The sequence below is a fragment of the Protomyctophum parallelum genome (assembly GCF_964188405.1).
Source record: "Protomyctophum parallelum genome assembly, chromosome: 18".
Lineage (NCBI taxonomy): Eukaryota > Metazoa > Chordata > Actinopteri > Myctophiformes > Myctophidae > Protomyctophum > Protomyctophum parallelum.
The window spans coordinates 10703055-10730756 of NC_139716.1; the positions used below are offsets into that span (position 1 = coordinate 10703055).

The 27702-nt window shown below is 42.9% G+C and overlaps 3 protein-coding genes across 5 annotated transcripts; all 3 read left to right on the forward strand.

The window, feature by feature from the left end:
• The first annotated feature begins 412 nt into the window (after positions 1 to 412).
• LOC310875311 (proteasome subunit beta type-6-like) lies at positions 413 to 6051 on the forward strand. The gene is made up of 7 exons (XM_083788511.1): positions 413 to 561; positions 2598 to 2665; positions 3261 to 3326; positions 3826 to 3891; positions 4586 to 4715; positions 5481 to 5625; positions 5817 to 6051. Exons 1-7 carry the CDS (start codon positions 472 to 474, stop codon positions 5942 to 5944), a joined length of 693 nt encoding a protein of 230 aa, XP_083644637.1. The 5' UTR covers positions 413 to 471; the 3' UTR covers positions 5945 to 6051.
• A 3576-nt stretch (positions 6052 to 9627) lies between these two features.
• ift46 (intraflagellar transport 46 homolog (Chlamydomonas)) lies at positions 9628 to 18050 on the forward strand. 3 transcript variants are annotated; one of them, XM_083788507.1, is made up of 8 exons: positions 9628 to 9842; positions 10500 to 10625; positions 11373 to 11563; positions 11943 to 12137; positions 12981 to 13074; positions 14014 to 14142; positions 15870 to 15985; positions 16936 to 18050. In XM_083788507.1, the coding sequence occupies exons 2-8, from the start codon at positions 10506 to 10508 to the stop codon at positions 17183 to 17185; spliced, it is 1095 nt and encodes a 364-aa protein (XP_083644633.1). In that variant the 5' UTR covers positions 9628 to 9842; positions 10500 to 10505; the 3' UTR covers positions 17186 to 18050. The 3 variants fall into 3 exon arrangements, with proteins under 3 accessions (XP_083644633.1, XP_083644635.1, XP_083644634.1); XM_083788509.1 differs by lacking the exon at positions 9628 to 9842 and having other exon boundaries at positions 10508 to 10625; positions 11377 to 11563; XM_083788508.1 differs by lacking the exon at positions 9628 to 9842 and having other exon boundaries at positions 10518 to 10625; positions 11351 to 11563.
• Positions 18051 to 19153: 1103 nt separating this feature from the next.
• On the forward strand, positions 19154 to 27313 carry LOC310875950 (uncharacterized protein; the record flags this gene model as incomplete). Its single annotated transcript, XM_083789400.1, has 7 exons — positions 19154 to 19236; positions 20478 to 20738; positions 21321 to 21395; positions 21886 to 22024; positions 22805 to 22859; positions 24700 to 25034; positions 27181 to 27313. Exons 1-7 carry the CDS (start codon positions 19185 to 19187, stop codon positions 27311 to 27313), a joined length of 1050 nt encoding a protein of 349 aa, XP_083645526.1. The 5' UTR covers positions 19154 to 19184.
• Between the last annotated feature and the right edge of the window lie 389 nt (positions 27314 to 27702).

Consider the following 27702-nt stretch of genomic DNA (forward strand, 5'->3'; position numbering starts at 1 on the left):
AACTGTCTGGCAGCCATAATGCAAATCTGTCCTGCCCCCCCCACCCCTTTTTCCCATACTGTAGGCCTGCATGTTTTTCCCTTATTTACTTTCTTTATATGATGATTTCCTGTTTTTTCATAGAAGTGTATATAGGCTACACCTTTAATTGTTATGATGAATTGAAAATAGTGAACCCTGATGTAAACAAGTCTTGTGCATTTCATTCGTCCACAAAGTTTTTGTATTGACTTGTGCTATCCGTTCTACATACTGTGAAATTAAATGTTCAATCAATCAATCCATAAATCAATCAATCGGTCCAATTTTCAATCAATCAACGTGACGTCACGGAAGGACCCGACCTTTCCTTCTTCAACATACTCCTTGATCATATCGCGGCGCATGCGTCGTGGTGCTGTGCAGATAGCGCAGGCGCGGTGGTACTGTGTAGAAGCTACCGGCTAAAGTGACAGAGACAGAGCTTTTTACATGATGAAGTTTAGAGAGAATAATATGAACGTTTATAACAATAACACCGACCTGGTTCCAGAATGGTGCGCTAATGAAGTCACCACAGGGGTGAGTTATGACCCCGAAACACATAGACACTGCTTTAAAATAGGTTTCATACTGCTAAGCTAAGACGCAATTAGCCATGGTTCATGCCGCTGTTACAATCGGCTCTCAATGAGACAGCACTTTATTTATTGTGTGTGTGTGAGTGAGTGAGTGAGTGAGAAATAATCTGACAAACAATGTGGAAACACTTGCTTTTATTCGTTTTTGATTTATGGTGTGTTGGAGATAATTGGTTATGATAATCCTGCTTTCTGAAATACTTCACATATATTGATGAAATAATAAATGGTAAATGGTATAGCGCCTTTATCCAAGGCGCTTTACATAGTGCATTACATTCACCCATTCACATTCATACACCGATGGTGGCGGAAACCATGCAAGGCACCAACCAGCACATCAGGAGCAATTAGGGGTTCAGCGTCTTGCTCAAGGACACTTCGACACTAACTCTGGGGGAGCCCGGGTTCGAACTGGCAACCGCAACCAGACACTCTACCCCTGAGCCACTGCCACCGCCCAATGCCTTAGTGTTCAGTTTAATCTGTCAATCAGGCTTATCATACTGCTGGACAAGTGGACATCAATCAATATACCAGTGGTTTTCAACCAGTGGTCCGGGGACCACCAGTGGTCCTTGAGGGGGTTCCAGGTGGTCCCCAGCTAAATGATGGAGAGTTGGTATGGACTCTTATTAGATCTTTAACTCTTGAGAGCGTAAAATGAAACATTCAAGAGTTAAATTATTGTTAGACTTGTGCATTACTTAATTTACAAGAAGTGTTTGCCTGTTATCTCCTAATGGTCAACACAGCATGGAATTGTGGACAAAATCTTATCCAACGACAACAACATATTCTTTAGTTTTGGGTTTGAGAGGCTAAATGTCATCAGATGGTCCGTCGTTCAAATGCGGCTACCCAATAAATAATGGACCTTGATATGAAAAGGGTTGAAAACCACTGATGTATAGACCACATGGAGATTCTGGAGACAACACAAATGTCAGTATCAAGTGCCCAATGCTCGTAGATCGGGAGGATTGTCAGTTACCTAGCCTAAGATTTACACTCTACACTCTATACATCTACGAGAGTTTAAATCTTAAGCCCTAACCACACCAAAGGGTCAAGACGGTTGTAGCGTTGTCCCTGCGGTGTGATATGTCTTGTTGCACGTTGAACCACGTTGAACCTAGTGATTCAACGCATGCCATTGGCCCAAACCACACCAAAGGATCAAGATGGTTTTAGCGTTAACTCCTTGCAACCGTTTGGACCCAAGGAGTTGCATGGTGACCCTTTGGTCAGGGGCAGCGGTGGCCGAACGGTTTGCAGAGCGGTCTTGATATCGGAAGGTCGCTAGTTCGTATCCCTGGACCGGCACGTTAAAAACTTAAAATTACCACCGCTGAAGTGCCCTTGGACAAGGCATTGAACCCCTACCATGAAATGTTCTATGAGCAGGGCCTGGCTGTAAACAAGTTCTTGAGCTTAGTCCAGTTACCCTGGGTAAACATAGTACCTTTCCTTTGGTGTGGTTACTAGTTAGGGCCCTGCATCTTAGTGTTTTTCTCCTTGGTAATATTATTAAACATTTAAATTAGAAGTAATGTTTGCAGTAAGCTGCATATAACGTACATTATATAGCCACCCCCACAGCTCATCTGCATCCTTGAGTTGGGGCGGCTGTGGCTCAGGAGGTAGAGCAGGTCGTCCAATGATCCGTGGGTCGGCGGTTCGAATCCCGGCTCCTCCTGTCGGTCGGTGTGAGCTTGCCACCTTTGGTGTGTGAATGTGGGAAGTGAGGACGCTGGTGTCGACTGTTCGCCGCTTCACCTCCCAATGTATGAATGAATTAACCATTGTAAAGTGCTTTGTGCACTTGGAAAAGCGCTATAAAAATGTAATTAATTTGAGTTGTCACTTAATATCACGTTTTTATCATTTTATAATATATAATTTGACACGGTGGAATGGCCTGTAATCATGTAATATCTATCTCTTTCTCTCTCTCTCTCTCTCTCTCTCTCTCAGACTACCATCATGGCGGTAGAATATGATGAGGGTGTTGTGATGGGAGCTGATTCCCGTACAACCACTGGGTAAGTGTGTGTGTGCAACATTAACCCATTAAGGACTGGGTTATGAGTTTGTAGAGCTGCTATTTTTGAAAAGTCGTGAAAATGTGTACATTCTTTCACAACTGGGGGGGGGGGGGGGTGGCTGGAACAAAATACAGTATTTTCAGACGGGGGTCGGTGGCCAATAACGGTACATATCATTGACATGAAATAGGTTTAGAACCACTGATATTGAAATATAGGTTTTTCAGAGAACTGTTAAGATGACAATTGTAGAATCTGGTCTCAGTGCTACAGTAAATGAGTTAAAGCATTCTGACCGGGCACCCATTTTGGTGTCAGCATCATGTTATGCTTTAGCTATTGAAAAATAGCAGATCTACAAGCTCATATCGCGCCACCGAGTGGCGCGATACGAGCTTGTAGGTCTGCTATTCTTTGAAAAATCGAAGAACGACTGACATTTCTAGAATCTGATCTCAGGTCAGAATGGGTTCATCAGACCAGTGTGTGTCCGGTGGAAACCTTCGTATGAATCTGATCTCAGGTCAGAATGGGTTAAAGCACATGATATATTGTGTGACAACAACCTGTGTGTGTCTGTGTGTCCGTACAGGGCGTACATAGCCAACAGAGTGACAGACAAACTGACTCCCATCCACAACCGTATCTTCTGCTGCAGGTCAGTCCACCACTGTACTATAACTATAAAGGTAGTTGCACATGGTGCAGTTTTTTTTTTGTTGTTGCTCCGAATATCGGAGTGAATTTCGGAGGGCGTAAAAAGAAACATCGACCTCTCTTTACAAGCTCGCGACGCGTTGTGAGAGTGTACCAAATGCACTCTTTAATTACAGGCCTGTTTTATCAACTTTATAGACTGTTTAAGTGTAACTATACTATATAGACTAGAGGGTTTAAGTGGTGCTGAATTTGCATCTCAACTAAAGCTAATTCATCATCCTAGACCTAGTGTATAGTATGACGGAGGACAATTACGCCATAAATTAAAGTCTCCACGATACGATTGTTGAGTTAGTTGAGTGTTCTTTTTTTTCACGATGAACTATAATAACGACAGCACACGATAAGGCTGTTAAGTTGATGAAAGTCATAAAATGCTGAGACGACATTAACGTGTGTGTGTGTGTGTGTGTGTGCGACTGTGCGTGTGTTAAAAGGTCTGGTTCTGCTGCTGACACTCAGGCCATCGCTGAAATTGTGGCCTACCAGCTGGGCTTCCATAGGTAGGTATGCACGCAAGCCACACACACACACACACACACACACACACACACACACACTGCAGTGCTGGTGTACGAGCTGGGCTTCCATATTGGTGCTCAAGCACGCGCGCACACACACGATGACCGATTCCACCGGTCATCACATTTTGTCTCATGAATGTAACAAAAACATTTGCATGAATTCAAGGCTTCATGGTGACCAGAGAACTTGCCGGTTTTCCGACTCGCCGCGGTTTAGTGCATCTTAGTTTTACTTCACCTTTATTTAAATTGCATTGAATTGAGAGAGAGAGAGAGAGGATAGTTGTTTAGAGTTTACACTAGATGAAGTAGGAATGCTAAAGTTTTAACACTTACACTTACAGAAACAATGTAATCCATTAGTGAACAATATCCTGAAATATCATTTGTACTATCATTGGTATTCACATTTTTTTTTTATCATTATGTACCTGTAGCTGAAATAATGTGATAACTTTAGAAATGAACTATAACCTGTGGGTTTGACATACTGCACTGATGAAGACAGCATGTTAGCATAACGATGAAGACATTGAAACATGTTTCTCTCCACCTTTCGCTGCGGCGAGTTGGTAGACCGGCGAGTACAAAACAATTTGTGAGCACCACTTAAATGTGTACAGTACAGTGACACTCACTCATTAACGCAATTAAATAATATTGTCACCGCCAGCATCGAGCTTGATGAGCCCCCATTGGTGGAGACGGCCGCCAATCTGTTCAAAGCTTCCTGCTACCGCTACAGAGAAGAGCTGAGTGCCGGGATCATAGTGGCGGGATGGGACAAGAGGAAAGGAGGACAGGTAACCCTAAACCTATCGCACCTAGGGGGCTGTATTTTGCGTGTCTTAAGTACCAGGTCTTATTCCCTAACTTGAGTAAACTAAAGACCTGGAGGCGTGATCAATGCTCTTTGGCCACTCAGAATAGCCAAATGGCATTGATCACGCCTCCAGGTCTTTAGTTTACTCAAGTTAGGGAATAAGACCTGGTACTTAAGACACGCAAAATACAGCCCCTAATGTCTGTCTGTCTGCTGGGATCATAGTGGCGGGATGGGACAAGGGACAGGTAACCCTAAACCTAACCTATCTGTACCAATTATAGGAGGCATTGATTGATTGATTGATTGAAATATGTATTAACAGTTTGCAGAATTACAGTACATTTCCAGCACAACTCAATACAAAGGCTGTTAACTGTGAGTGGACGACCCAATAAAGCATTACACTTGTTTACAACAGGGTCCACCTTGTTCAAATCATCAAAACATTTACATGTACAAATAGACACTTCCATAAATAGTAAAAAAAAAAAAGAACAGGAATTCATCATAAAAAAGGGAAAAAGGAAAAGAAACGTATACAGTGTGGGGAAAAAGTTCAGATTTTACAGGGGCCAGTTTCGAATTGCAACCGTCCGTAGGTGCCCTTTCAGAGCGGTTTTGAAGGAGTCAAGGGATTTGCATGTCTTAATGACTGTTGTCTGTAGACTGTGTCTCTACCAGGTGTATTCTGTACGAATAGGTCTAACTCTCTCTCTCTGTATTGTATATGTCTCTCTACCAGGTGTATTCTGTACCAATAGGAGGCATGATGGTCAGACAGCCTGTGTCCATTGGAGGAAGTGGCAGTTCTTACATCTACGGCTTCATGGATACAAAGTACAGACCTGGAATGACCAAGGAGCAATGTCTGGAACTCACTGCTTCTGGTGAGACGCACGCACGCACGCACATTTTTGTGGGAACACTGCTTTAGTTTGGTTGTTAAGTAAAAAAACTAAATTCTGAATCTGAATCATTTTGTGGGGAAAAAAGGTTTTCCAAAAACGCTCTCCTTAGAAGACCTGAACGATGAATTGTTCTCTCTCTCTCTCTCTCTCTCTCTGTCTCTCTCTCTCAGCCCTGGCCCTTGCCATGGAGAGAGACGGGTCCAGTGGGGGGGTGATCAGACTGGCTGCCATCAACGAGAGCGGAGTGGAGAGAACGGTTCTGACCGGAGACCAAGTGCCCAAGTGTTCTACACACTGATGCACACACACACACACACACACACACACACAGAAACATGCACACTTATACGTGTTAATTTGTACTGAAAAGTAAAATGTAATACTTCAATAAAAGTTTGTTTTTTCAGGAAATCTCCTACTTTCTTTACTGTTCATTCACTGAAGCACTTAACCCATTCTGACCGGGCACCCATTTTGGTGTTGGCATCATGTCATGCTTTAGCTATTGAAAAATAGCAGATCTACAAGCTCATATCGCGCCACCGAGTGGCGCGATACGAGCTTGTAGGTCTGCTATTTTTGAAAAAAATCGAAGAGGGACTGACATTTTTAGAATCTGATCTCAGGTCAGAATGGGTTCATCAGGACCAGTGTGTGTCCGGCGGAAACCTCGTATGAATCTGATCTCAGGTCAGAATGGATTAAACCCTCTGGAGTCTCACATGGGTCTGTACTAGGCCATCTGATCTACCCCGAATACATTGGGCTAACATTGCAGAGCCACTGTCTTAGCCGAATGTCCAGCCCCCAGAACAGGGATAGGGCTGCTATAGGGCAGTGGGTCTAGAATCGTTTTCATGTCGAGGACAAATTGATGTAGGCCGCAGACCCCCGTCCTCTGAATGAGAAGATTTGTGTTTATTCTGCATTTTTCACAAACATTTGCAAGGTTTTTCCACCAAAGAAAATCAAAAGGATGGTGGGGTGATGCTGTTGAACTTGTAGTTTTGAATAGCCAAAAGTCTAATGTAATTTCACATCATACCTGTTTTGGCAGGGGTTTTTTCTTCCTTTTTTTCCTCCTTTCTGAATTCCCATAGTCATTTTTCATATCACGTCAGATAAGAACAAGTGATGAGTGAAGGCAGTCAGGTACGGCAGAAGGGAACCAATATTATAACTGTGAACTCTAGCAGTGTTTATACGGGGTTATATGGGGGGGGGGGGGGGGTTCTAAAATAAACAAACTGTCTCTGTGATATTGCCAGGGAGATGGCTCTATATCGTCCATATGATGTACCTTTAGAAAGCCCGGACAGGCGAAACATTGTTTGGTTGAAATAAAGAGAAGATGGGGAGCAAACATATTGTTCGGCAGTATGTACATTTTATTTGTATAGACAATTTCTAATGTAGGCATTCAGCAGATGCTCTTAATCCAGTGAGTGATTTACAGTAGGCAGGTAAACACATCAAATGCAGAGCGACAGTGTAGTGCCTCAGTAATCTAACCTAAAATCAGACATAATAAACATAATATCAAATGAATAATTGAAACTATAGGATGCCAGGTCACCAAATGGACCTGGTTATATAATTTAATTACATTTTAAGTACCTTTTGCATAAGACTACAAGGTATAGCACTTCCAACAGAACTAAAAACCCAGACAGAGGCATTTATTATATTGTGACAAAAACAAACGGTTCAATACATCTCGGGGGACGGACGGACGTCAGAGAGGACATTCTCTACATGCCTGGTTGGTGAAACAGAAGTATTGATGTTAAAAATGTCCACTGACTGAGGCTGCAGCTCTTTAGATGTCACAGACTATGGTGTTTTCTCTGTTGCACATTGCAAAAGATGTCAGTCGGAGCCATCTGCTGGAGAAACGGTGTAACAACATCCCAGAGTCTGGACCTGCAGCTCTATATAAATTACAATAAGACTTTGACGGACAAAAGTAGGACTTTCTCCACGATAAAGGTCAAGCCGTGTATATCCACGGCTTCCCAAGCCGTGGGGCGAGCCATCTCAGAGAGAGAGAGAGAGAGAGAGAGAGACCTGTACTATATTTTCACCTGGACTTTGAGATTTTTTCTGTAGCCTACTTTTAAACAGAGAGAGGGGGGGTAAAGTGTCTAGTTATAGTGAGAGTTGAGGGGGCCCAAGGGGGGGTCATCAGCCTCTTTTGTTTGAGTGTGCTGGGTCGTTACTACAAGAACAACAACAACAGATCCACCTGTTGGTGGCGCTATAACTTGCCAATGTGAAAAGGGTGGGATATATTCCTCAGCCTAGTATGAAAGTCTGTGAAAGATTCCACGTAAATTGCACACTGCCTTTATGATTTGAGTCATTTTAAAAAATCCACCTGTTGGTGGCGCTCCTGTTCTTGAAGTAGACCACTGGCCTATGAAATAATGCAGCACCAATGTGAACTTCCTTTTGTTTTGTTTATTTAAAAAAAAACATGTACAAACGCAATTTAAATAAATGTAAGCCACTTTAGCATATTTAATATAACAGAAATGCAATTAATATAATGTTTAAATGGCTCAATTGAATAACATTGCTGTAATTTGCATCAGTTGAGTCCCAGTTTCAATGTATTGATTTATAAACAGTATGCAGAATGAGTACATTTAATTCAAACAAAAGTACAACTCAATACAAAAACTGTGGACACTATGATGAAGCATTGCACTTGTTTACAATAAGGCCCACCATTTTCAATTCATCAGAACATTTTAGAGACTTACAATTATACACTTCTATATAAGAATCAGGAATGATTTAATATAATATGTCCGGTATATCAAGTTAGTTTCAGCCTTCTAGTGGAATCTGATATTTCCTCTTGTAGCCTGTGTCTTATGGGTTAAAGGTATATTCAGTGATTTCACTTAATTCAAATATCACTTATTTTTTTGTTTTGTTGTGATAATCCTCCCTACTATAGAGTGTGCTGACCATATAAGGAGTTCCTCCCTGTCCCCAGTTAACCCCTGGGGGTCAAAAAACCTTAGGTTTCGTTTTTGACTCTCTATCCTGATTGGACGAAAGGCTGGGTCCCACAGCCAAAAACGAAACCTAAGGTTTTTTGAGCGAAATCACTGAATATACCTTTAAGAATTGCATAATTATATGTAGGCTACCATAATATGACATAACATTCAGGAATACCCCAAAGATGTATACGTTTGTAGTATAATATTAAGGATATGTAACCTTAAGAGGCAGCAGGCATTTCTCTGGCAGAGGATGGGGGTTGACACACATTTACGAAGTGAACACTTATGGTTATAGATGTGACATATGGTTCAATTGAATAACAACATTGCTGTAATTTGTATCAGTTGAGTCCCAGTTTCAATGTATTGATTTATAAACAGTATGCAGGCAAATTGGGATACTTGGACAGTAGGCTAGTTTATATGAGTTGAGTTGCTTAAAGTAACTTTGACTATCAACTCTAGTTTTCGCCAGCTGCCCGGGGGTGGCTGCACAAATAACTTTGGGGCAGGCCCGTCTTGAGTTTAAATTGACAGGTATCAGGCAAAAGGGAGACATCGAAGAGGAAGGATCACAGTCCCGTATATGGGCTTACTATCCCTGATGATTTTATAGTGCTGTCACGAAACAAAATTGTCAAAACGATTGTCAGAAAAACCTTTGGTCGCAATTAGGTTTTAAATGTGTAATAACCGTGTCCTCTTCACTTCGAAATAAGTACAATATCTGGATCTGATAGTGGAGTAGAAGAGTACAGAGAATTGGAATTCTCTAGTAAAATAGTAGTTATGAATCACTATAATAATCCCCTATCTATCCCCATGATGCTGCACTGACTGCAGTGGTGTTTCTAGATACCTCCACTGCAGCAGGAGGCGCTGGGGATACGCTACGGCTACACTGCCACACAGATCCAAAGGAGACTCAATATCCCATGATGCACAGCGCGGGACTGTTGTTGTTGCTAGGACAACGCCAGCGATCAGCTGCGTCTGTAGCATTAGACTCCCGTCTTGGTTTAATACGTCATGTTTTATATTATTATTACGTCATATGTGTATGTATGAGTGAATAACAGCCGCCGGTGAGCATCGTGCGACGTCAGCACATCTTTAAATGACCGAAGACTTCGCGAGAGTTTAGCTTTTTAGCTGTGTTGCTAAAGCTGATCCAGACAGGTATGCTAGCTCCTCTATGTGTCAGTCGATCTGTCTCTTTTTAATAAACAGAACATCCAACTCAAAAACCATGAAAAACGACATACTAGGCCTATGTTTAATTTACTTCACTGGAGTAGGTCTATTTCTAATTTCCAATACTTTTTAATTCCATCTCAGATCCAAATATTGTACTTTTTACGCCACTAAACGACTGAAAACTTTAGTTACTATAGTTACTTTGTAGATTTTGATTATACAACTTCAGCCCTATAGTTTCATCTCTTGTCCATTTGAAAATAGGATCTTGTAGATATGCAAATGATCAGGTCAGGATACCAGCTTATCCAATCAGCTAGGATAGAGATAAGAGATCTCACAAAATTGGAACTGGAACACTATAAAAAATAGTCTGATAAACTACTTTCACCTAATCGGCTGAGCCTGAAATAAAGCCTACCGTTCTCCAGAACGCTCCCAAAAGATTTTAGTCTCTGTGACACATCTCTATACTGCAGTATTGATATGTTTTACACCACTGTTAAATGTTCTCCTCTCCTCCTCTCCTCTCCTCCCCTTACCTCCTCTCTCCTCCTCTTACCTCCTCTCTCCTCCTCTTGCCTCCTCTCTCCTCCTCTTGCCTCCTCTCTCCTCTTGCCTCATCTCCTCCCCCCTCAGTGTCAGATGGAGCCTGGTAACAGTGGTAAACTGATCTCTAACCAGCCTTATGATGAAAGTGTGGAAGTTCACGACTCTGAGGATGTAGCGAGTATCTACACCCCCACCCCCCACACACACAGCAAGGTAAAACGCACGTCGCACACATGCACGCACACACACACACACACACACACACACACACACACACACACACACACACACACACACACACACTGTACAGAATAAATACATATTTTTCAATGCAAATAGCTGATCTACAAACTCACAACACGTCACATCGCAAGCATGTATATCCACTATTTTCTTTACATTTTTTTAATCAATTGGGTTATTATTATTACTAGACCTGTACGTGCCCGTCGGCCACCGGCCTACTTGAGAACCTAATAATACCTGTCAACTTGTCATAGCACCCGTTTTAACTGTCTGTCTGTGTCCCGCATGGAGATCTCTGTATCTGTCCGTCTGAAGAGTGCAAAGTGCAAACTGACTGAAAAGTGGATTGGTTAAGTAATCAATTGGCAGGTGTGGGGTTGCCATGGCAATCAATTGGCTGAGGCAGAGGCTGGAAATTGCATACTGTAGGTGAGGGGACTTGGGCTCATTAGGCCCACTGGCAGAGCCTGACCAGAGCCTTTTGTGGTGGTTCTGGACAACCGTGGGTCAGACCGACTCGATACCGGGCACTGCACTCCCTGCGGGGGTGTGGAACGCGTGTGTCGAATTTGAAGTCGGTGGGGCAAAGTTACGTGCATTACAACCGTACGCATACATACAGACACACAGACACAGATAGACAGACAGAGACGTGATGCATTTATAGTTGGATAATCAATTAAATCTATTAGCTGTTACACCCCTGCATGTCAGACAGGAAGCAGCCACGGGAACAGGAAGGGGCGTGGCCTGATGGCGGCAGCCAATAGCAGCAGCGACGAGTTTGACGAGGAGGAGGAGCAGCAGCGGAAGGCCAAAGAGCCAATGGGACGACGGCCTGCAGGCCTCCTGAGCCCTAACCAGCCAATGGGACGGCAGCCTGGCCTCCTGGGCGCTAATGAGGGGTAGGCCAGTCACGATTAGCCTATTACATCATCACCTATTTTGTGATAATCGCAATTATTTTTGCATAATCGTCATTCGTTTCCATGTTGAAAAATGTCCATACACAAAAATAGCAGGAACTGAAAATCTACAAGCTTGTAGATCAACTATTTCCGCTATTTTGTATGGAAAGAAAAATATATATACAAAAATATTAAATGTGTCGGTGATTTCAAGTTTTAGATTGAAGTCATTTGTCATATCTGCCCTGTGCAATTTGTGATTACGAAGCCTAAAAAGGCAAACAGAAATAGAAATTATAACGCATTGCATTGTTCAATGCAAAAAAAACCCCGCAATTAAATCTGAATCTTCAGCTTAAATTTGTAATCTTGACAGGCCTGCTAATGAGGGGGCGGGGCCAGAGGAAGAGGAGGAGTCAGAGGAGGAGGAGGAGGAGGACTCCGACGACGACGAAGACGACGATGACGAAGATGAGCGGGGGGGCGGACCGGAGGGGGCGTACCATCCTGCCGACTACGCCAACCTGCCCGTTTCCACGGAGATCAAGGAGCTGTTCCAGTACATCACACGGTAACTAACAGCCTTTATCTGGAACTGTTCCAGTACATCACACGGTAACGCCCTTTATTTACCGGCCAATCGTTGACCCCCGTTTTATTTACCAACACAAAATCAAACAAAGTCTTATTCAACAACAAAAATGTCAAAGGGTTTTGAGTCTTGAGAGGCTAAATCTCATCAAATGGTGGTCCGTGTGGCTCAAAGGGTTTTTTAATATGAAAAAGGTTGAATACCACTGAATCAAAACTACAGAAAATAAGTAAGACCCCGGACTGTGTGATTTATCGATCAGATTTACTATCATAAACATTTTAACACACTTTAAACGTCTCGGGGCAAATGAGAGGAGAAGGAAAGGCTAATGTTTGAGCGTAAGCATTTGCTCACACTAGCTATCTTTCTCCAGACAATTTACAATTACAATTTAGGCATTTAGCAGACGCTCTTAATCCAGAGCGACTTACATTTAAGCAAGAACAAAAGCATGGGAATACATCACATAAAAGCATTTATCATGAAACATGCGTAAGCGAAACATTAACATTTCAATGGCGATGCTGTGAAAAAGCCAAAATCACATCCGAACCTCGGATGTCTGATCAGCACAACGGACAGCAACGCCAGAGCAGACCGTAATTATAACAGTAGTCTGTCTACCCATGCGCAAGAAACGTTCCATGCGTGCGGGGGGGGGGTGAGCAAGGCGTTGCCTAGCAACCGGCCCAGGTTTACTATCATAAACATTTTAAGACCCTGCAGGGGCCAGGGCTGTGATTTGTGATAATGTACTATCATAAACATTTTAAGACCCAGGGCTGTGTGGGTTAATAAGTGTATATATATATTTTACAGATATACTCCTCAGACAGTAGATTTGGATCATAAACTGAAGCCCTTCATACCAGACTTCATTCCTGCAGTGGGAGACATCGACGCCTTCATCAAGGTATACTAGTCACGTAACCATAGCAACACAGAAGGTTGTGGGTTCAAATCCACTGTGGTGCATCCGGCGTTGTCGAGCGTCTATACCAGTGGTTGTCAACCGGTGGTCCGGGGACCCACCAGTGGTCCTTAAGGGGATTCCAGGTGGTCCCCCAGCTAAATGACAGGGGAGTTGGTAACCAAATGGACCCTATCTTTAACTCTTGAGAGCGGAAATGAAACCAAATGGACCATCCCGGGTCCATTTGGGTCCATTTGTTAAAAGTCTGCATTACATTTACAAGAAGTCTACAGATTTAGAGAGACTGTAGAGTCATTTTTATTTTGATTAATATTTGCCTGTTATCTATCCTAATGGTAAAACACAAAGGGAAGAAAATGCCAGCGTTCCTCAGCGTTGAAGGCCCACTAGGCCGAAACGCGTTTGCTGTTTGCTCGTCCGAGGTAAATAAAAAAATCATGTGAAAAGGAAATGTATTGAGTGCTGGCATTTTCTTCCCATTCTGATGCCTTGCCTTGCACCTAGAAGGATTTTTCTCTAACGTGGAGTGTTGCGGCCGGGTTGTCTGCTTCGGCAGTCTTGTTCTCCATCTTTCCTAATGGTACCACATCAATACAGCAAAGGAATTGTGCGCAAAAATGGTGGTCCGTCCGTGGCTCAAATGCCGAATAAATGATGGGCCTTGGGGCGGATTATGCCAGCATCAGAGTCAGAGTGTTGGGTGGGAGGAGTAGGACGAAGGCTCTAAGTCCTCCCGGCGGGCGCTCCTAACTGGCAGGTGAGTCAGTAGGATACAACAGTACGTCCTCACTGGCAGGTGGCTCCTCACTAGTAGGTGATCTCATTAGGATACAACAGTACGTCCTCCCGGTGGGGGCTCCTCACCGGAAATGTAATTTAGATAGCATTGTAAACTTTCTCTCTCTCTCTCTCTCTCAGGTTCCCAGACCAGATGGGGTGACAGACAGTCTGGGTCTGTTGGTTTTAGATGAGCCGTGTGTCAAACAGTCAGACCCTACAGTTCTGTCGCTGTGGCTGTCTGAAGATACCAAACAACACACTACTCAGGTACACATTTTAAAACTAGAGAGGCCGTGCCTTTTCAATAATAAAGTGTTCAACTGTTGAAACTTTTTAATTCCGCCTGAAGTCTAATTTGTATGCTTTTATGCTTTTAATCCAGCTTGAACTAAGTCTCCTTGCTGGTATTTGATGTCTCACTTTGTTATGGGTTCCAATTTTTTATTTTTATTAAAATGTTACCGTGTGTTTGTTAATTGTGCTATATACCGTATTGTGCCCCATTTTTCAAGACTCATATGTGGAAAACAAATTGAAGACAAAATTATTTTATTTTAAAATGTTTCTATAATAATTTTAAAATAAAATGATTTTCATTTCACAATAGGGTACCATAGTAAATAGGTACAGTAACCAAATTGAAAATAAACTATAGTCTCTTGGTATTTCTTAAACCAGTTGCTTTATCATGTAAAGTTAGTTCCTACCTGCCAATGTTGATAGGGGGACAGTGAAAGTGTGGGACAGGCCTAGCGGTGTTATCAGCGCCAGCGTGACCTAGTATGAGAGTGACGACGACACTATAGCGTTGGTTCCCATCGTAACAATGGAATGCGGAAGTGCTCATTCTATCTCAATGGGATAGTTCCAGCGTTTGGAACTATAGCCCATACAACCCCGCTTTGCGGCGAGATCAAAGTGTGTCGCGACTCGCTTCTTCAATCTACGGCTCTGATCAGCGCTACACTCTGGGTGTTATGATATGATATGATATGATATGATATGATATAGTACTTTATTGTCAGTTCACACTGAAATGTGTCTTGCGACACAGCAGCCAAGTATGCAGAAACACATATACAACACACAAATAACAAGACAATTTACATACATAAAGACATGAGCAATATCCACCGCTTAGATTATCCTGTGGCTACTACATCTCCTAATTAAGCCTCAAGGTCGACTGGTAGACAAAGGACCTCTTTAGTCTGACCTTATTGTATGCTGGTATACACCATATCTCCTTCCTGAAGGTAGCAACCTATATTCTCCATACAACACATGCTTAGTATTAGAGGTGATATTCCTTGCTAACCTTAGGATGCTGTTATCATATGTGGATGTAGTACAAGGCACGCTGGGTCGCAGCTCAGCCGCTGAGCAGCGCACCGGAAGCGATGTGGAAGCGATGTGTCTTTAAGTTACTGCGCTGCTGTGTTGGTTCCAGTTGAATAAAGAAGGCATCAAAACCTCTCCAAAACGTCTCCTACTTGAACCACTCTGTTCGAGATAGTCACGCCGTTCCTCCATCTTACATCACAGCTGTAGTCGTTCGTTGTCTGTGTGTGTGTGTGTGTGTGTGTTGCTTCAATCACTCCATTCATAAGCCTGGTTTCAGCGGTACGCCGGTACGGACGGTGTGGATGTGTGTAATAAGGACATGTAAAATAGTCTAGACCTTGAATATAGTACGACCCAGTTTGTTTAGGATGTTTTCATTGGAATAAAACAAACGTCTTATATTCGGCACAATACGGTAAATGAATTGGATTGGATTAGAAGTTATTATTCATGTGCTGTTTCTGGCTTTGATGCGGCTTAAAAGCAGCTTTCCTCTTCTATTTGAACCATGATTTGAACCTGGCGCGAGTTCCGAAATGTTTACCATTGAGCTAATAGAGCTTGATCAGGGGAGAAACTGTCTCTTGACCATGACAGAATATCTCTATCTCTGTCTGCCCCCCCCCCCCCCCTCTCTCCCTCTCTCTCAGGTAAAGAAGGTGTCCAGTGTGTCGAACGCCCAGAAGAACCCCAGAGCGTTGGACAGTTGGATGGACAGCATCTCAGAGCTGCACAGATCCAAGCCTCCGGCCACCGTGCATTACAGGTACTGCCCCCTAGCCACTGTTACAGGTACTGCAGATCCATGCCTCCATTATTATCTTTGTGTCTTTAACTTTTAGGGCACTAAAGGTGCTAACTACGTACATGTTCGTAGACAACCGTATACTCCATATATGAAAGCGGCGACTGTCAATTTACCTTTTGGTATTGCTCCGGTTGCTATGGAGAGCCTCCGTGCTCACCAGCCATGGGATTTTTAAATCCAGCTCCATTGAGCCTCCCATTATAACAGGATTTTCAAAGCCTTGTATCTCTAAAGCTTCGAGCGCCGTCAATGGTGAGCTGTCGCGCATCCCGACAATCGTAAATCAGAATTTGACGTAAGCCATTGACATTCAAGGGAAAACTTGCGTCATATGTAAGGGACCTGACCTTATGTAGCAATGTCAAATGTCCGCTAACATAAATTGACGTACGATGACAAGAGTGCCCCTCATTTCACACGGGTGCGATTTTTGCTTTCCCGACCACAAAGATAACTAGAAATGCACTCTTGTCGAGTGCCTACTTGCGCTTTGCACACAAGTTGGCAATGAATAAATTGGCATTGATCCCAGGCTAGTATAGAGGTAGTTAACCCATTCTGACCGGGCACCCATTTTGGTGTCAGCATCATGTTATGCTTTAGCTATTGAAAAATAGCAGATCTACAAGCTCATATCGCGCCACCGAGTGGCGCGATACGAGCTTGTAGGTCTGCTATTTTTGAAAAAAATCAACTGACATTTTTAGAATCTGATCTCAGGTCAGAATGGGTTCATCAGGACCAGTGTGTGTCCGGCGGAAACCTCGTATGAATCTGATCTCAGGTCAGAATGGGTTAAAATGGTATTGATCCCAGGCTACTAGGCTATAGTGACAAACAAAATGGCATTGACCCCCAGGGGCTATAGTGACAAAATAAAATGTAAACCTTTGGTTTTTTCCGTCCAGCCGCTCCATGCCGGACATCGACAGCCTGATGCAGGAGTGGCCCCCCCTGCTGGAGGAGCTCCTGGGGGGGTCCCAGGTGGGGCTCCCAGGGGCCGACCTGGACTGTGACCTCAGGGACTATGTGGACGTCGTCTGTGGGCTTCTGGACGTCCCCGTCTACAAGAACCACCGAGTGCAGTCTCTACACGTCCTCTTCACCTTGTACCAGGAGTTTAAGAACTCCCACCACTTCAAAAACACTGTCACATAGGGGCGGCGCATACGTTGGTTCCGACGTACTAACAGTACGACATGCGACAGTCCGACACATGCGTGGGCCGCTTAAAGGAGAATTCCATGCTAGAATGCTTTCTTATCTTTCTTACCTTTCTTTGTAGTTGTTACGTCCCCACCAAAGAGGTCCAGGTGTTTTTTTGTGCAAAAACTCCTTATTGGCTATTTTCCCTACCATAAAGCCCTCAATGAATTGCATTGCATTGAATGGGAATTGAATGGGGCTATGGGGTGTTATGCTAGTTCGCTTATTTCCATCGAAAGAAGTAGTAAAGTGTGCCGCTTGGGATATTATTTACATTATGAAGAGAGGATATACAAAGAAATTATAATTTTGAGCGATGGAAATAACCGAATTAGCACAACACCCCATAGCCCCATTCAAATCCCATTCAATTCAATGCAATTCATGTAGGGCTTATGGTAGGGGAAATAGCCAATAAGGAGCTTTTGCACAAAATAACACCTGGACCTCTTTGGTGGGGACGTAACAACTACAAAGAAAGGTAAGAAAGCCTTTTAGTGTGGAATTCTCCTTTAAAAGCCCCTACATAGTCTGGATTTTCAGCCCTTTCCAGCCTGTTTTTACTCACCACCGCTCAACGTTATTTCAGCTCCGGTGGTCACCTCACCACCACCGAAAATCCAGACTATGAATAGGCCTTAAGACTCACCCGTGGCTCCTGACATGCGTTGCTGGTTCAAACTCACCTGTGGCTTCTGTGAGTTTAGGTTAGGATTTGGGGTACAGGATGTCGGACTAATGCCTGTCGGATGTCAGTACGTCGGACAAAACGAACCCATTACATAGGCCTGTTACAATGATTACATTTATTTCATTATTTGACTGACGTTTTTGCATAATCGTCAATTTAAAACACGACTTGTTGCAATTTTGTAGCTTGTAATTGTTTTGGAAAGAAAAACATTATAAAATAAATATTAAATGTGTCTGTGATCAAACAGAAATACAAATTCAATGTTCAATGCAAATATTTTACTTAAAAATTAAACACGGCAAGTTGACAATTACGGTAATCGCCAACTTGCCGTGCCGTGATTCCCCCCCACCCCCTAAAACATGATCATCAGGTATTATGATTATACTAGGAGGAAGATTTCTTTCAAAATAGTGTACACACCCACCAGTTCATTAAGTATACCTGGTTTTCACCACGCACCTGATCTAAGTAATTGCATTAGTTAAAATTAGCGTAAATCGCAATCTGCTGTTCTCACTAGTTTGCTTCCCAGGAAAACGTCTAATCTCTCTTTTGGGTCTTGAGTTTGGAAAACTGCTGGAACTAGCCTGGCTTCTTGGCCAGACTCGTATCACCCTGTCGAACGCACATTCGCGCCTGGCCTCTGCGAGGCTACGCTGGAACTGACATCAAGGATGGGTTAACACACTTCACACACTTCACAGACTGAGTCACAGACTGTGGGTGGTGGGGAGGTAAAAAGGCCATTGTGAGGTGACGACATCAAAGGAGTTGTGTGCGTACACTCAACCTTCCATTTCCTGCGCAGGCAGGAAGTGACAGGTCGTATATGAGATAGAGGGCCGTTTTTCTATCTGAGAAACAAACCCACAACTGAGAGAGAGAGAGAGAGAGAGACTTAAGTGCTTGTGTGGCCTATTATAGGATAGGATAAAGGATAGTCCTTTCTTTTGGGCTTGTCCGTTTCCATAATTATAAACCTGGTTGCTTGTTTCTCGCAAGACCTGGACAGAGAGAGCATCATTGTAGACTAGGCTATTCCACCATCTTGTCCTGACGAGAGGTTTGAAGACTGGATGATAAGGTGAATGGATCAGGATTGTCATAGTTGTAGAAATGAAACGACAGCCATTCATGTATAGACATTAATGTATATTTTAGAAATTAAACTGAATTTATTCAGTTGTATATTTGTAGAAATTATACATTATTGTACCGGTATATTTATCCAGTTTTATAGTTGTATAGGTTGAGATGACTGGATGGCAGAACTTCTGTATTCTACTGATGTTGCTGATACAAACTGGTAAGAAAACTCACTACTTTACCAACTATGTCATTTACTGTATGGATAAAACTGACTACCAACTATATTTTGGCATGCTTTACAATTTTACATAGACTATTAGATTATATTAGAATGGCAACATGTTTTTATAATAACAGCGTTTTTATAATATTTCATAAGCATTTAATTGTTTTTAAACATGTCTCATGTAGTTGGTTATTATTTGATGTTGCTTAATTAAATGTTCATATTTACTTTATTTGATGTTATATAAAATACTGTAAATATTTCATATTAGTTTTTTATTGTTTACTTACTTACTTACTTATCCCCATTACGCCGGCTGGTGCATAGGACAGCAACAAAGTTCCTCCACTTGCATCTGTCTTTGGCCATCTTCTCTATGGTCCCCCAGCTCTGATGTCTTTGGCCATCTTCTCTGTGGTCCCCCAGCTCTGATGTCTTTGGCCATCTTCTCTATGGTCCCCCCAGCTCTGATGTCTTTGGCCATCTTCTCTGTGGTCCCCCAGCTCTGATGTCTTTGGCCATCTTCTCTATGGTCCCCCCTAGCTCTGATGTCTTTGGCCATCTTCTCTATGGTCCCCCCTAGCTCTGATGTCTTTGGCCATCTTCTCTATGGTCCCCCAGCTCTGATGTCTTTGGCCATCTTCTCTATGGTCCCCCCTAGCTCTGATGTCTTTGGCCATCTTCTCTATGGTCCCCCCTAGCTCTGATGTCTTTGGCCATCTTCTCTATGGTCCCCCAGCTCTGATGTCTTTGGCCATCTTCTCTGTGGTCCCCCAGCTCTGATGTCTTTGGCCATCTTCTCTATGGTCCCCCCTAGCTCTGATGTCTTTGGCCATCTTCTCTATGGTCCCCCAGCTCTGATGTCTTTGGCCATCTTCTCTATGGTCCCCCAGCTCTGATGTCTTTGGCCATCTTCTCTATGGTCCCCCAGCTCTGATGTCTTTGGCCATCTTCTCTATGGTCCCCCAGCTCTGATGTCTTTGGCCATCTTCTCTATGGTCCCCCAGCTCTGATGTCTTTGGCCATCTTCTCTGTGGTCCCCCCAGCTCTGATGTCTTTGGCCATCTTCTCTATGGTCCCCCAGCTCTGATGTCGTTGCTGGAGCTCCTTCTCCATCGTCTACTGCTCCGCCATGTCATTTTCGGCCTCCCTTTCTTCCTCTTGCCTTCTGGGGTCCAGTATAATGCCACTCTTGGGATAGTTTTTCATTGTAACATTTTATGATTTTCCAGGCAGGGCAGCGGATCAGATCTCAGTGCAGGTTCAAAGGTCGTCGGGCACCGTGGCCGTCTCCTGTCGTCTCCTCGCCAACGAGGAGCTCAACCAGGTCAACTGGGAGCTGCTGCCGGCCACAGGAAGTGATGTCATCAAAGTGGGCACCTTCCACCCGCGCTATGGCGTGCACGTGGAGCCGCGGTTCAGCAGGGGGGCGGAGCTACGAGGCGACGCCCAGGAACGCTCCTCCCACCTGGAGATGACCCTCACGGAGAGAGGTGGGGTTTGGTTTCTTAACCCATTTAGAACTGAGGACAATTCTACAAAAAGGTTTTCTGAAAAACTCATGTTTCTATGTCAGTGGCGCTCAAACTATTTCATGTCAAGGACCCCCAGAATTATCTATATTTGGCCGCCGACCCCCTTCTGAAAATATGTTTTTTGACAATAGTTTAGTCTTATTTTTCTTCCGACCACAAATGTACAGAATGTTTCGTTGATCGGTGGAGTGTTATACAGATACCATGTCTATTGGCTAGAGTTCAATGATAATAAATAATAATATGATAATATGTAGCTCATACATATGCTGTGTCTATTGGCTAGAGTTCAATGATAATATATAATGATATGATACTATGTAGCTCATACAGATGCTGTGTCTATTGGCTAGAGTTCAATGATAATATATAATAATAATATGATAATATGTAGCTCATACAGATGCCGTGTCTATTGGCTAGAGTTCAATGATAATATATAATAATAATATGATAATATGTAGCTCATACAGATGCCGTGTCTATTGGCTAGAGTTCAAGAAACACTTCTAAAGATAAATGCCTGCGTTGTGTTTTCAGACAGATCGGAGGAGAAGATCTGCTGTGTTTTCAACACATTTCCTTCTGGGGTGTTTAAGAGCTGCGCAGACACAGGTGTTTAACCCATTCTGACCTGAGATCAGATTCATACGAGGTTTCCGCCGGACACACACTGGTCTGATGAACCCATTCTGACCTGAGATCAGATTCTAAAAAATGTCAGTCGTTCTTCGATTTTTCAAAAAATAGCAGACCTACAAGCTCGTAGCGCGCCACTCGGTGGTGCGCTACGAGCTTGTAGATCTGCTATTTTTAAATAGCTAAAGCATAACATGATGCTGACACCAAAATGGGTGCCCGGTCAGAATGGGTTAATTAATTAATTAATTCATTAACTCATTCAATCCTTCATTCATGCATGCATTTAGTCAATCCTCCGTTCATTCATTAATCATCATTTCAGTTTTCACATTAAATGAGCCAGAGTTAGCCTGTAGTTCCTGAGCACACTCACTCACTCACTCACTCATCCTGTGTGTGTGTGTGTGTGTGTGTGTGTGTGTGTGTGTGTGTGTGCGTGTGCGCGTGTGCGTGCGTGCGTCAGAGGCAGACCCACCAGGACGTGAGGAGGAGGAGGAGAAGGATCAAGCTCTTCTTCGGTGGTGTTTATTGGTGTCAGGATGCCTGGTGTATCTGACCGCCATCTGTATCTGTGGCTACTATGTGTGGAGATGTTGTATGAGGTACATTTGTATGAGTGTTGATTTTGTCGACTAAAACAAAAGATGTTCGTCGACTACCTTTTTCCACTGACAAAGTAGAAACTAGACTAAAATGTTAGGAAGGGACTAGTGGACAAGAGATCATCCATCCATCAAGTCATTTTACACTTGGTGTATGCATGCTGAAAATAGCCGATCTACAAGCTCACGCTTGTGAGCTTGTAGATCGGCGTGTAAAATCAGCCATTACGATGGCATCAAGGCCCACTAAAATACATTCTAGTCGACTAGACTAGAATAACACTAAAACATTCCAGGTGACTAAAATGTGACTGGAACTAAATGAAAACTATTCAAGAGACTATGACTAAAACAACACTGGTATACATGCACGATTTACCATTTAACCTCATATAAAGTGTTTACACCAGAGGGAGTTCTACAAACCATGTGCAGCCCAGGTTCGGCTCAGACAAGGGGTTGAATTAATTTCACTCCTATGCCACTAAAATGTGGAACGCCCCCACCAACAGCCGTTATGAAATATGAATCCCTTTGACAAAGAAATCTAGTAATGTAAAAAAAAAAAGAGAAAAAAAAAATATGAATCCTAGACTTTAAAACCGCTCTCAAAGAGTACTTATGGGCGGCTGCAATTCAAAACTGTCCCCTGTAAAAAGTAAAGTAAAGTAAAGTAAAGTAAAAGCCCCCCTCTATATTCCCTTTTTGCATGCACATTACTTTGAGGTCATAATCTAAGATAATGGTTTGCCTTTTTATTTATTTTTATCTCATTTCCAGGAAGAGAGTGTACGGTGTCCATAAACATCAGAACATCTCCAGTGTTGACAGTGAGGTGAGGTTGATTCATAAACATCATACAACTTAGTACTTACAGCAGTGGTTTCCCTTTGTTTCTTTAATTTTTTTTATAATTATAATCAAGAACAAATAATTCGTTTTGAGTCTAAAATAATAACTATACGTTGGATCCATTGGAACACGTCACATTTTGTTTGTTCCATTTCCTGAAAAGTGAAAGTTTTGTACTTTGTACAGGTTTGGTTTCCAGCTGATGGAGATAATGTTGTGAAACTCAGTGGAAAGTCTGTGCGATTTTACATCACAGAGGTTCACACATTTCTTCACATCCTGTGTGTGTGTGTGTGTGTGTGTGTGTGTGTGTGTGTGTGTGTGTGTGTGTGTGTGTGTGTGTGTGTGTGTGTGTGTGTGTGTGTGTGTGTGTGTGTGTGTGTGTGTGCGCGTGCGTGTGTGCTGTTACTCTCGTCTCCCCATAAAAAAGACCGCATGGTGTGTGTGACTGTTTTAAATAACTAAAAGTGGAAATACAACAACGTTACTACTATTCCAATAGTAATTAATTTGTATAATAAACATGGTATCTCACTCATAAAACATGTGTTAACTGAAATCACTAATAATAATATTCACAACAAAGACCATCGTAAAATCAGTGTACAGAAGACAGATACATAAATAAGTAAAAACATTACATTACAACAATAAACCTTTTGCTATGTGGACCACAGTGCCAGCTCTGTGTCTCTTACACACTACCTTCCGCTGTAGTACCCAACTCAATTCAATCTCCATCTTATATCTCCATCTTATTAGCCCGTAGTAGCACTTGCCCTAGCCTGGACGACCTACTGTAACCTTACAGGTGTATGCACAGGCTAAGCTTATGTCATTTAGATAGCAAGTATACTCCTCGTTTCATTGTACATACTGTATATTCTACTAAATAAAGAAAAAGAGGTTGCGCATCAGCAAAAAAAATAGGAATTTTAAAAAATCCAAAAAGGTAGCACATCCAAAAATTAAATGAACGGCGGACAAAGTACTCACATTTCCATGTCTTTATTGGAACACCAAAAAGGAACGCTTATGCGTTTCGGCTATGAAGCCTTCATCAGAGCATGTTCTACTGTTCTTAGCCCCCTTATTGCTTACTATAAATCGCTCTGGATTAAGTCTGCTAAATGCCTACATTGTAATTGTGCAGTACCATGGTGACAAACAAACAACAACTCAACGACATAGTCTCAAAGGGTATGGTTTCCTGTTGTTATCGTGGTTTGGACGCTTCAGACCTCCAGCTCTGAACAAAGTCACATGACGTGGTGTATGACATGATGATAGGTTCTCAAACATCTTGGCCTCAGCAGGTCGCCTCTGTGAATAACCTTTTCATACACTCATACTTTTTAGCGTATTAACGGTACGCAAATATAAATCTTTCCCCCTAAGATACAGTACTGTATGTCATGAGGAAAACTGGAGAGAATAACAGTTTCCATTAGACTGAAAATCACTTTTATATTTGGTGTTGCACTTAAACCCCAGCATCCCTATTCTGTAGGGAACATTCACCAAACATAGCCGATCTACAAACTCAAGCTTGTAGATCTGCTATTTTTGGTGAAGAGACCCTGTGTACTGTAGACTGAAAAAGAACACACAATGCTCTGGTCCAGAGCTAACGCTATGGACCAGAGCTAACGCTATGGACCAGAGCTAACGCTATGGACCAGAGCTAACGCTATGGACCAGAGCTAACGCTATGGACCAGAGCTAACGCTATGGACCAGAGATAACCAGCCCTGATGATTCCACGGGACGGTTGCCACCCCTTGTCTCAGGTCTCAGCTGTCGTCCTGTGTCGATCCGTTCAGGAAAGCAGTGAGAATCCTCTTCGGAACCGGGCCCTCCCTCCGCTCCCTGCGCCCGAGATCCAGACCCAAGTCCACAACCAGACCCTGCAGACCCAAGTCCAGAACCACAACCAGAACCAGACTCAAGTCCAGAACCACAACCAGGGCCAGACCCAGAGCCAGACATCTCAGCCAAAAGGTTTCGATCCCTCCAAGCTGTACGCCAAGATCAAAGTGGACCTGCTGTATGGCCGGCTGTGGAAGAGCTACCAGGGTTCAGCCAGGGCCGCCTCGACCCAAACGACACCATCACAGCCACCACCACAACAACACAACAGGGTAAATATAATATTAGGGCCGGGACTAATTGCGATTAATTTAGATTAATTAACTACAGAAAAAATAATCGCGATTAACTACAGATAAATTAATCACACCTATTTTTTCACCGCACAACGTTTCTCACTGGGCGCTTTTCTATAGTACTGAAAACTGAAAATAATAAAAAGTCACCCCATTTTGTGTTGCCTAGAACTGGAGGTCTGACAAAAAACAGTAACAATATGAAGTAAGTACAGCTTTGTGATGTCACTGAGATGTACTTGTTACTGTTACTCATTTGTTTTTCAGACCTCCAGTTCTAGGCAACACAGAATGGGGTGACTTTTTATTATTATTTCCACAACAGGTATATTAATGACAGTAAAATGTTGAAAATGAGTGTTATCCTGTAGTCACTATTCGTTGATTCACTGGGATACCAAAAAACATTTAAAAAAAAGGTTTCTCGCTGTTCTCGGGTTGAATATTGATATGCGATTAAAATGCGATTAATCTAGATTAATTAATCGCAAAGCCTCTGATTAATTAGATTAATTTTTTTAATCAAGTCCCAGCTCTATATAATATATATCTGGACCAAAACATCAGAAACCACAACATGGACCGAATATGTATGAACTAATATATCTGTAAACAGTAGAATTTTAGAGTGGGCCCTACTATGCACAGGTAAAACATTACATACACCACAGGGCAGCTACACAATAAGACAGTAGCTGACATCATTTAAGGGGATGTCTTGTTTAGTGTTTTTATTTCTCTTGTACTTTTAATGTCTTAAATGTATTTGTATGTATTCTGAATGTATTTTTGCAAGACTGTACATTAATTGTGTAGTGTTATTTTTTATTGTGTTGTGTTCTATGTATTGTTTGTCATGGACCTCAGGAAGAGTAGCTGCTACTTCGGTGGCAGCTAATGGGGATCCATCTGAATAACCCATTCTGACCTGAGATCAGATTCATACGAGGTTTCCACTGGACACACACTGGTCTGATGAACCCATTCTGACCTGAGATCAGATTCTAAAAATGTCAGTCGTTCTTCGATTTTTCAAAAATGGCAGACCTACAAGCTCGTGTCGCGCCACTCGTTGGCGCGATATGAGCTTGTAGATCTGCTATTTTTCAATAGCTAAAGCATAATATGATGCTGACACCAAAATAGGTGCCCGTTCAGAATGGGATAAAGAATGAATAAAGAATACATAGTACACAATACACAGTAAGCGAGGTGGAGACAGACAGTGTAGTCACTACTGTGATCCTAGAATGATTACTGAGCCACTACACTGTATAGTGGCTCAGTAATCATTCTAGGATCACAGCTAAACAAGAACCTAGAATCAGTCTAAAGTTTCAACAATACCATATCATATAAAACCATACAAATCTGTACAGATTCTAAATAACATACTAAATTAAATGTTATGATGTACGATCGGTCGGGAGGGGACGGACGTGCACTGCTGACCATTGGGAAATCTGGGACAATTAACCCCCGAACGGCCGGGCCAGTCCAGGCTGAACCAAGCTAGCCGTTTTAGGGGAAAAAAACTAAATTAACATATATATTTAATATAGGCCTATATGATTCGGCCGCGTGCCTTTCCCAGGCTGAATTGGAGACCAAATCACTGTCACAGTTTATCGTTAGTATTTGGGTCTGTGCCACCGGAGTAGCCTGGTTAATAAACCAGACCGAATCAGCCGTTGGCAAAAATAAATTGCCTGCCGGCGGATTACGGTCTGGAGAGGCTCAATTGTACGCCCATTTCCTACACCAGAGAATGTGGGCGGCCAATCGGGACACGGTATGCAATATGGGCGGGCTTTGGTACAGTGACTTTCAATGCTTGAGACCTTTGACTGACAGTAGCTCTGACCAATTGCGTCAAAGAGAAAATGTTTCCCTGGAAATGAAATCCAAGCTGAGCCTCCCCAGACTAATATCCCGCGGTCCGTGCGATATTAGTCTGGTTTATTAACCAGGCTACCACCGGAGGGCATAGATGTCGTCGCACGGCCAAAGGGAGTCTCCAACTCCAACTGAATTATAGAATTAGAGGCCAAGCACGTCTACTACTACTACTACTAATACTAATACTAATAATTCTCTCGTCAGGTGTACTCTCTCCTTGATGAACTTGGTGCGGTCCAGGAGGTGGAAGACAGACCTTCAGAGTCACAGACTGGTCCAGTGGAGCCTGAACCTCCATGGAACCGCCACTTCCACTCTGAAGACGCAGACCTCGGACCTCCACAGAACCTACCTTCGACTTAACCCATTCTGACCTGAGATCAGATTCATACGAGGTTTCCCGCCGGACACACACTGGTCCTGATGAACCCATTCTGACCTGAGATCAGATTCTAGAAATGTCAGTCGCTCTTCGATTTTTCAAAAATAGCAGACCTACAAGCTCGTAGTGCGCCACTCGGTGGCGCGCTATGAGCTTGTAGATCTGCTATTTTTCAATAGCTAAAGCACGACATGATGCTGACACCAAAATGGGTGCCCGGTCAGAATGGGTTAAGTACTGTACATTTCTGGATTATTTGTGTCGGAGTGAAAAGCTTGTGGTCCAAAACTATTACTTTTTAAATGGATCCAATGCAGTTCTTATTTAAGTGTTATGGGTTCAATGTCTATCAAGATGCGAGCCCATTGGGTTACATTAAT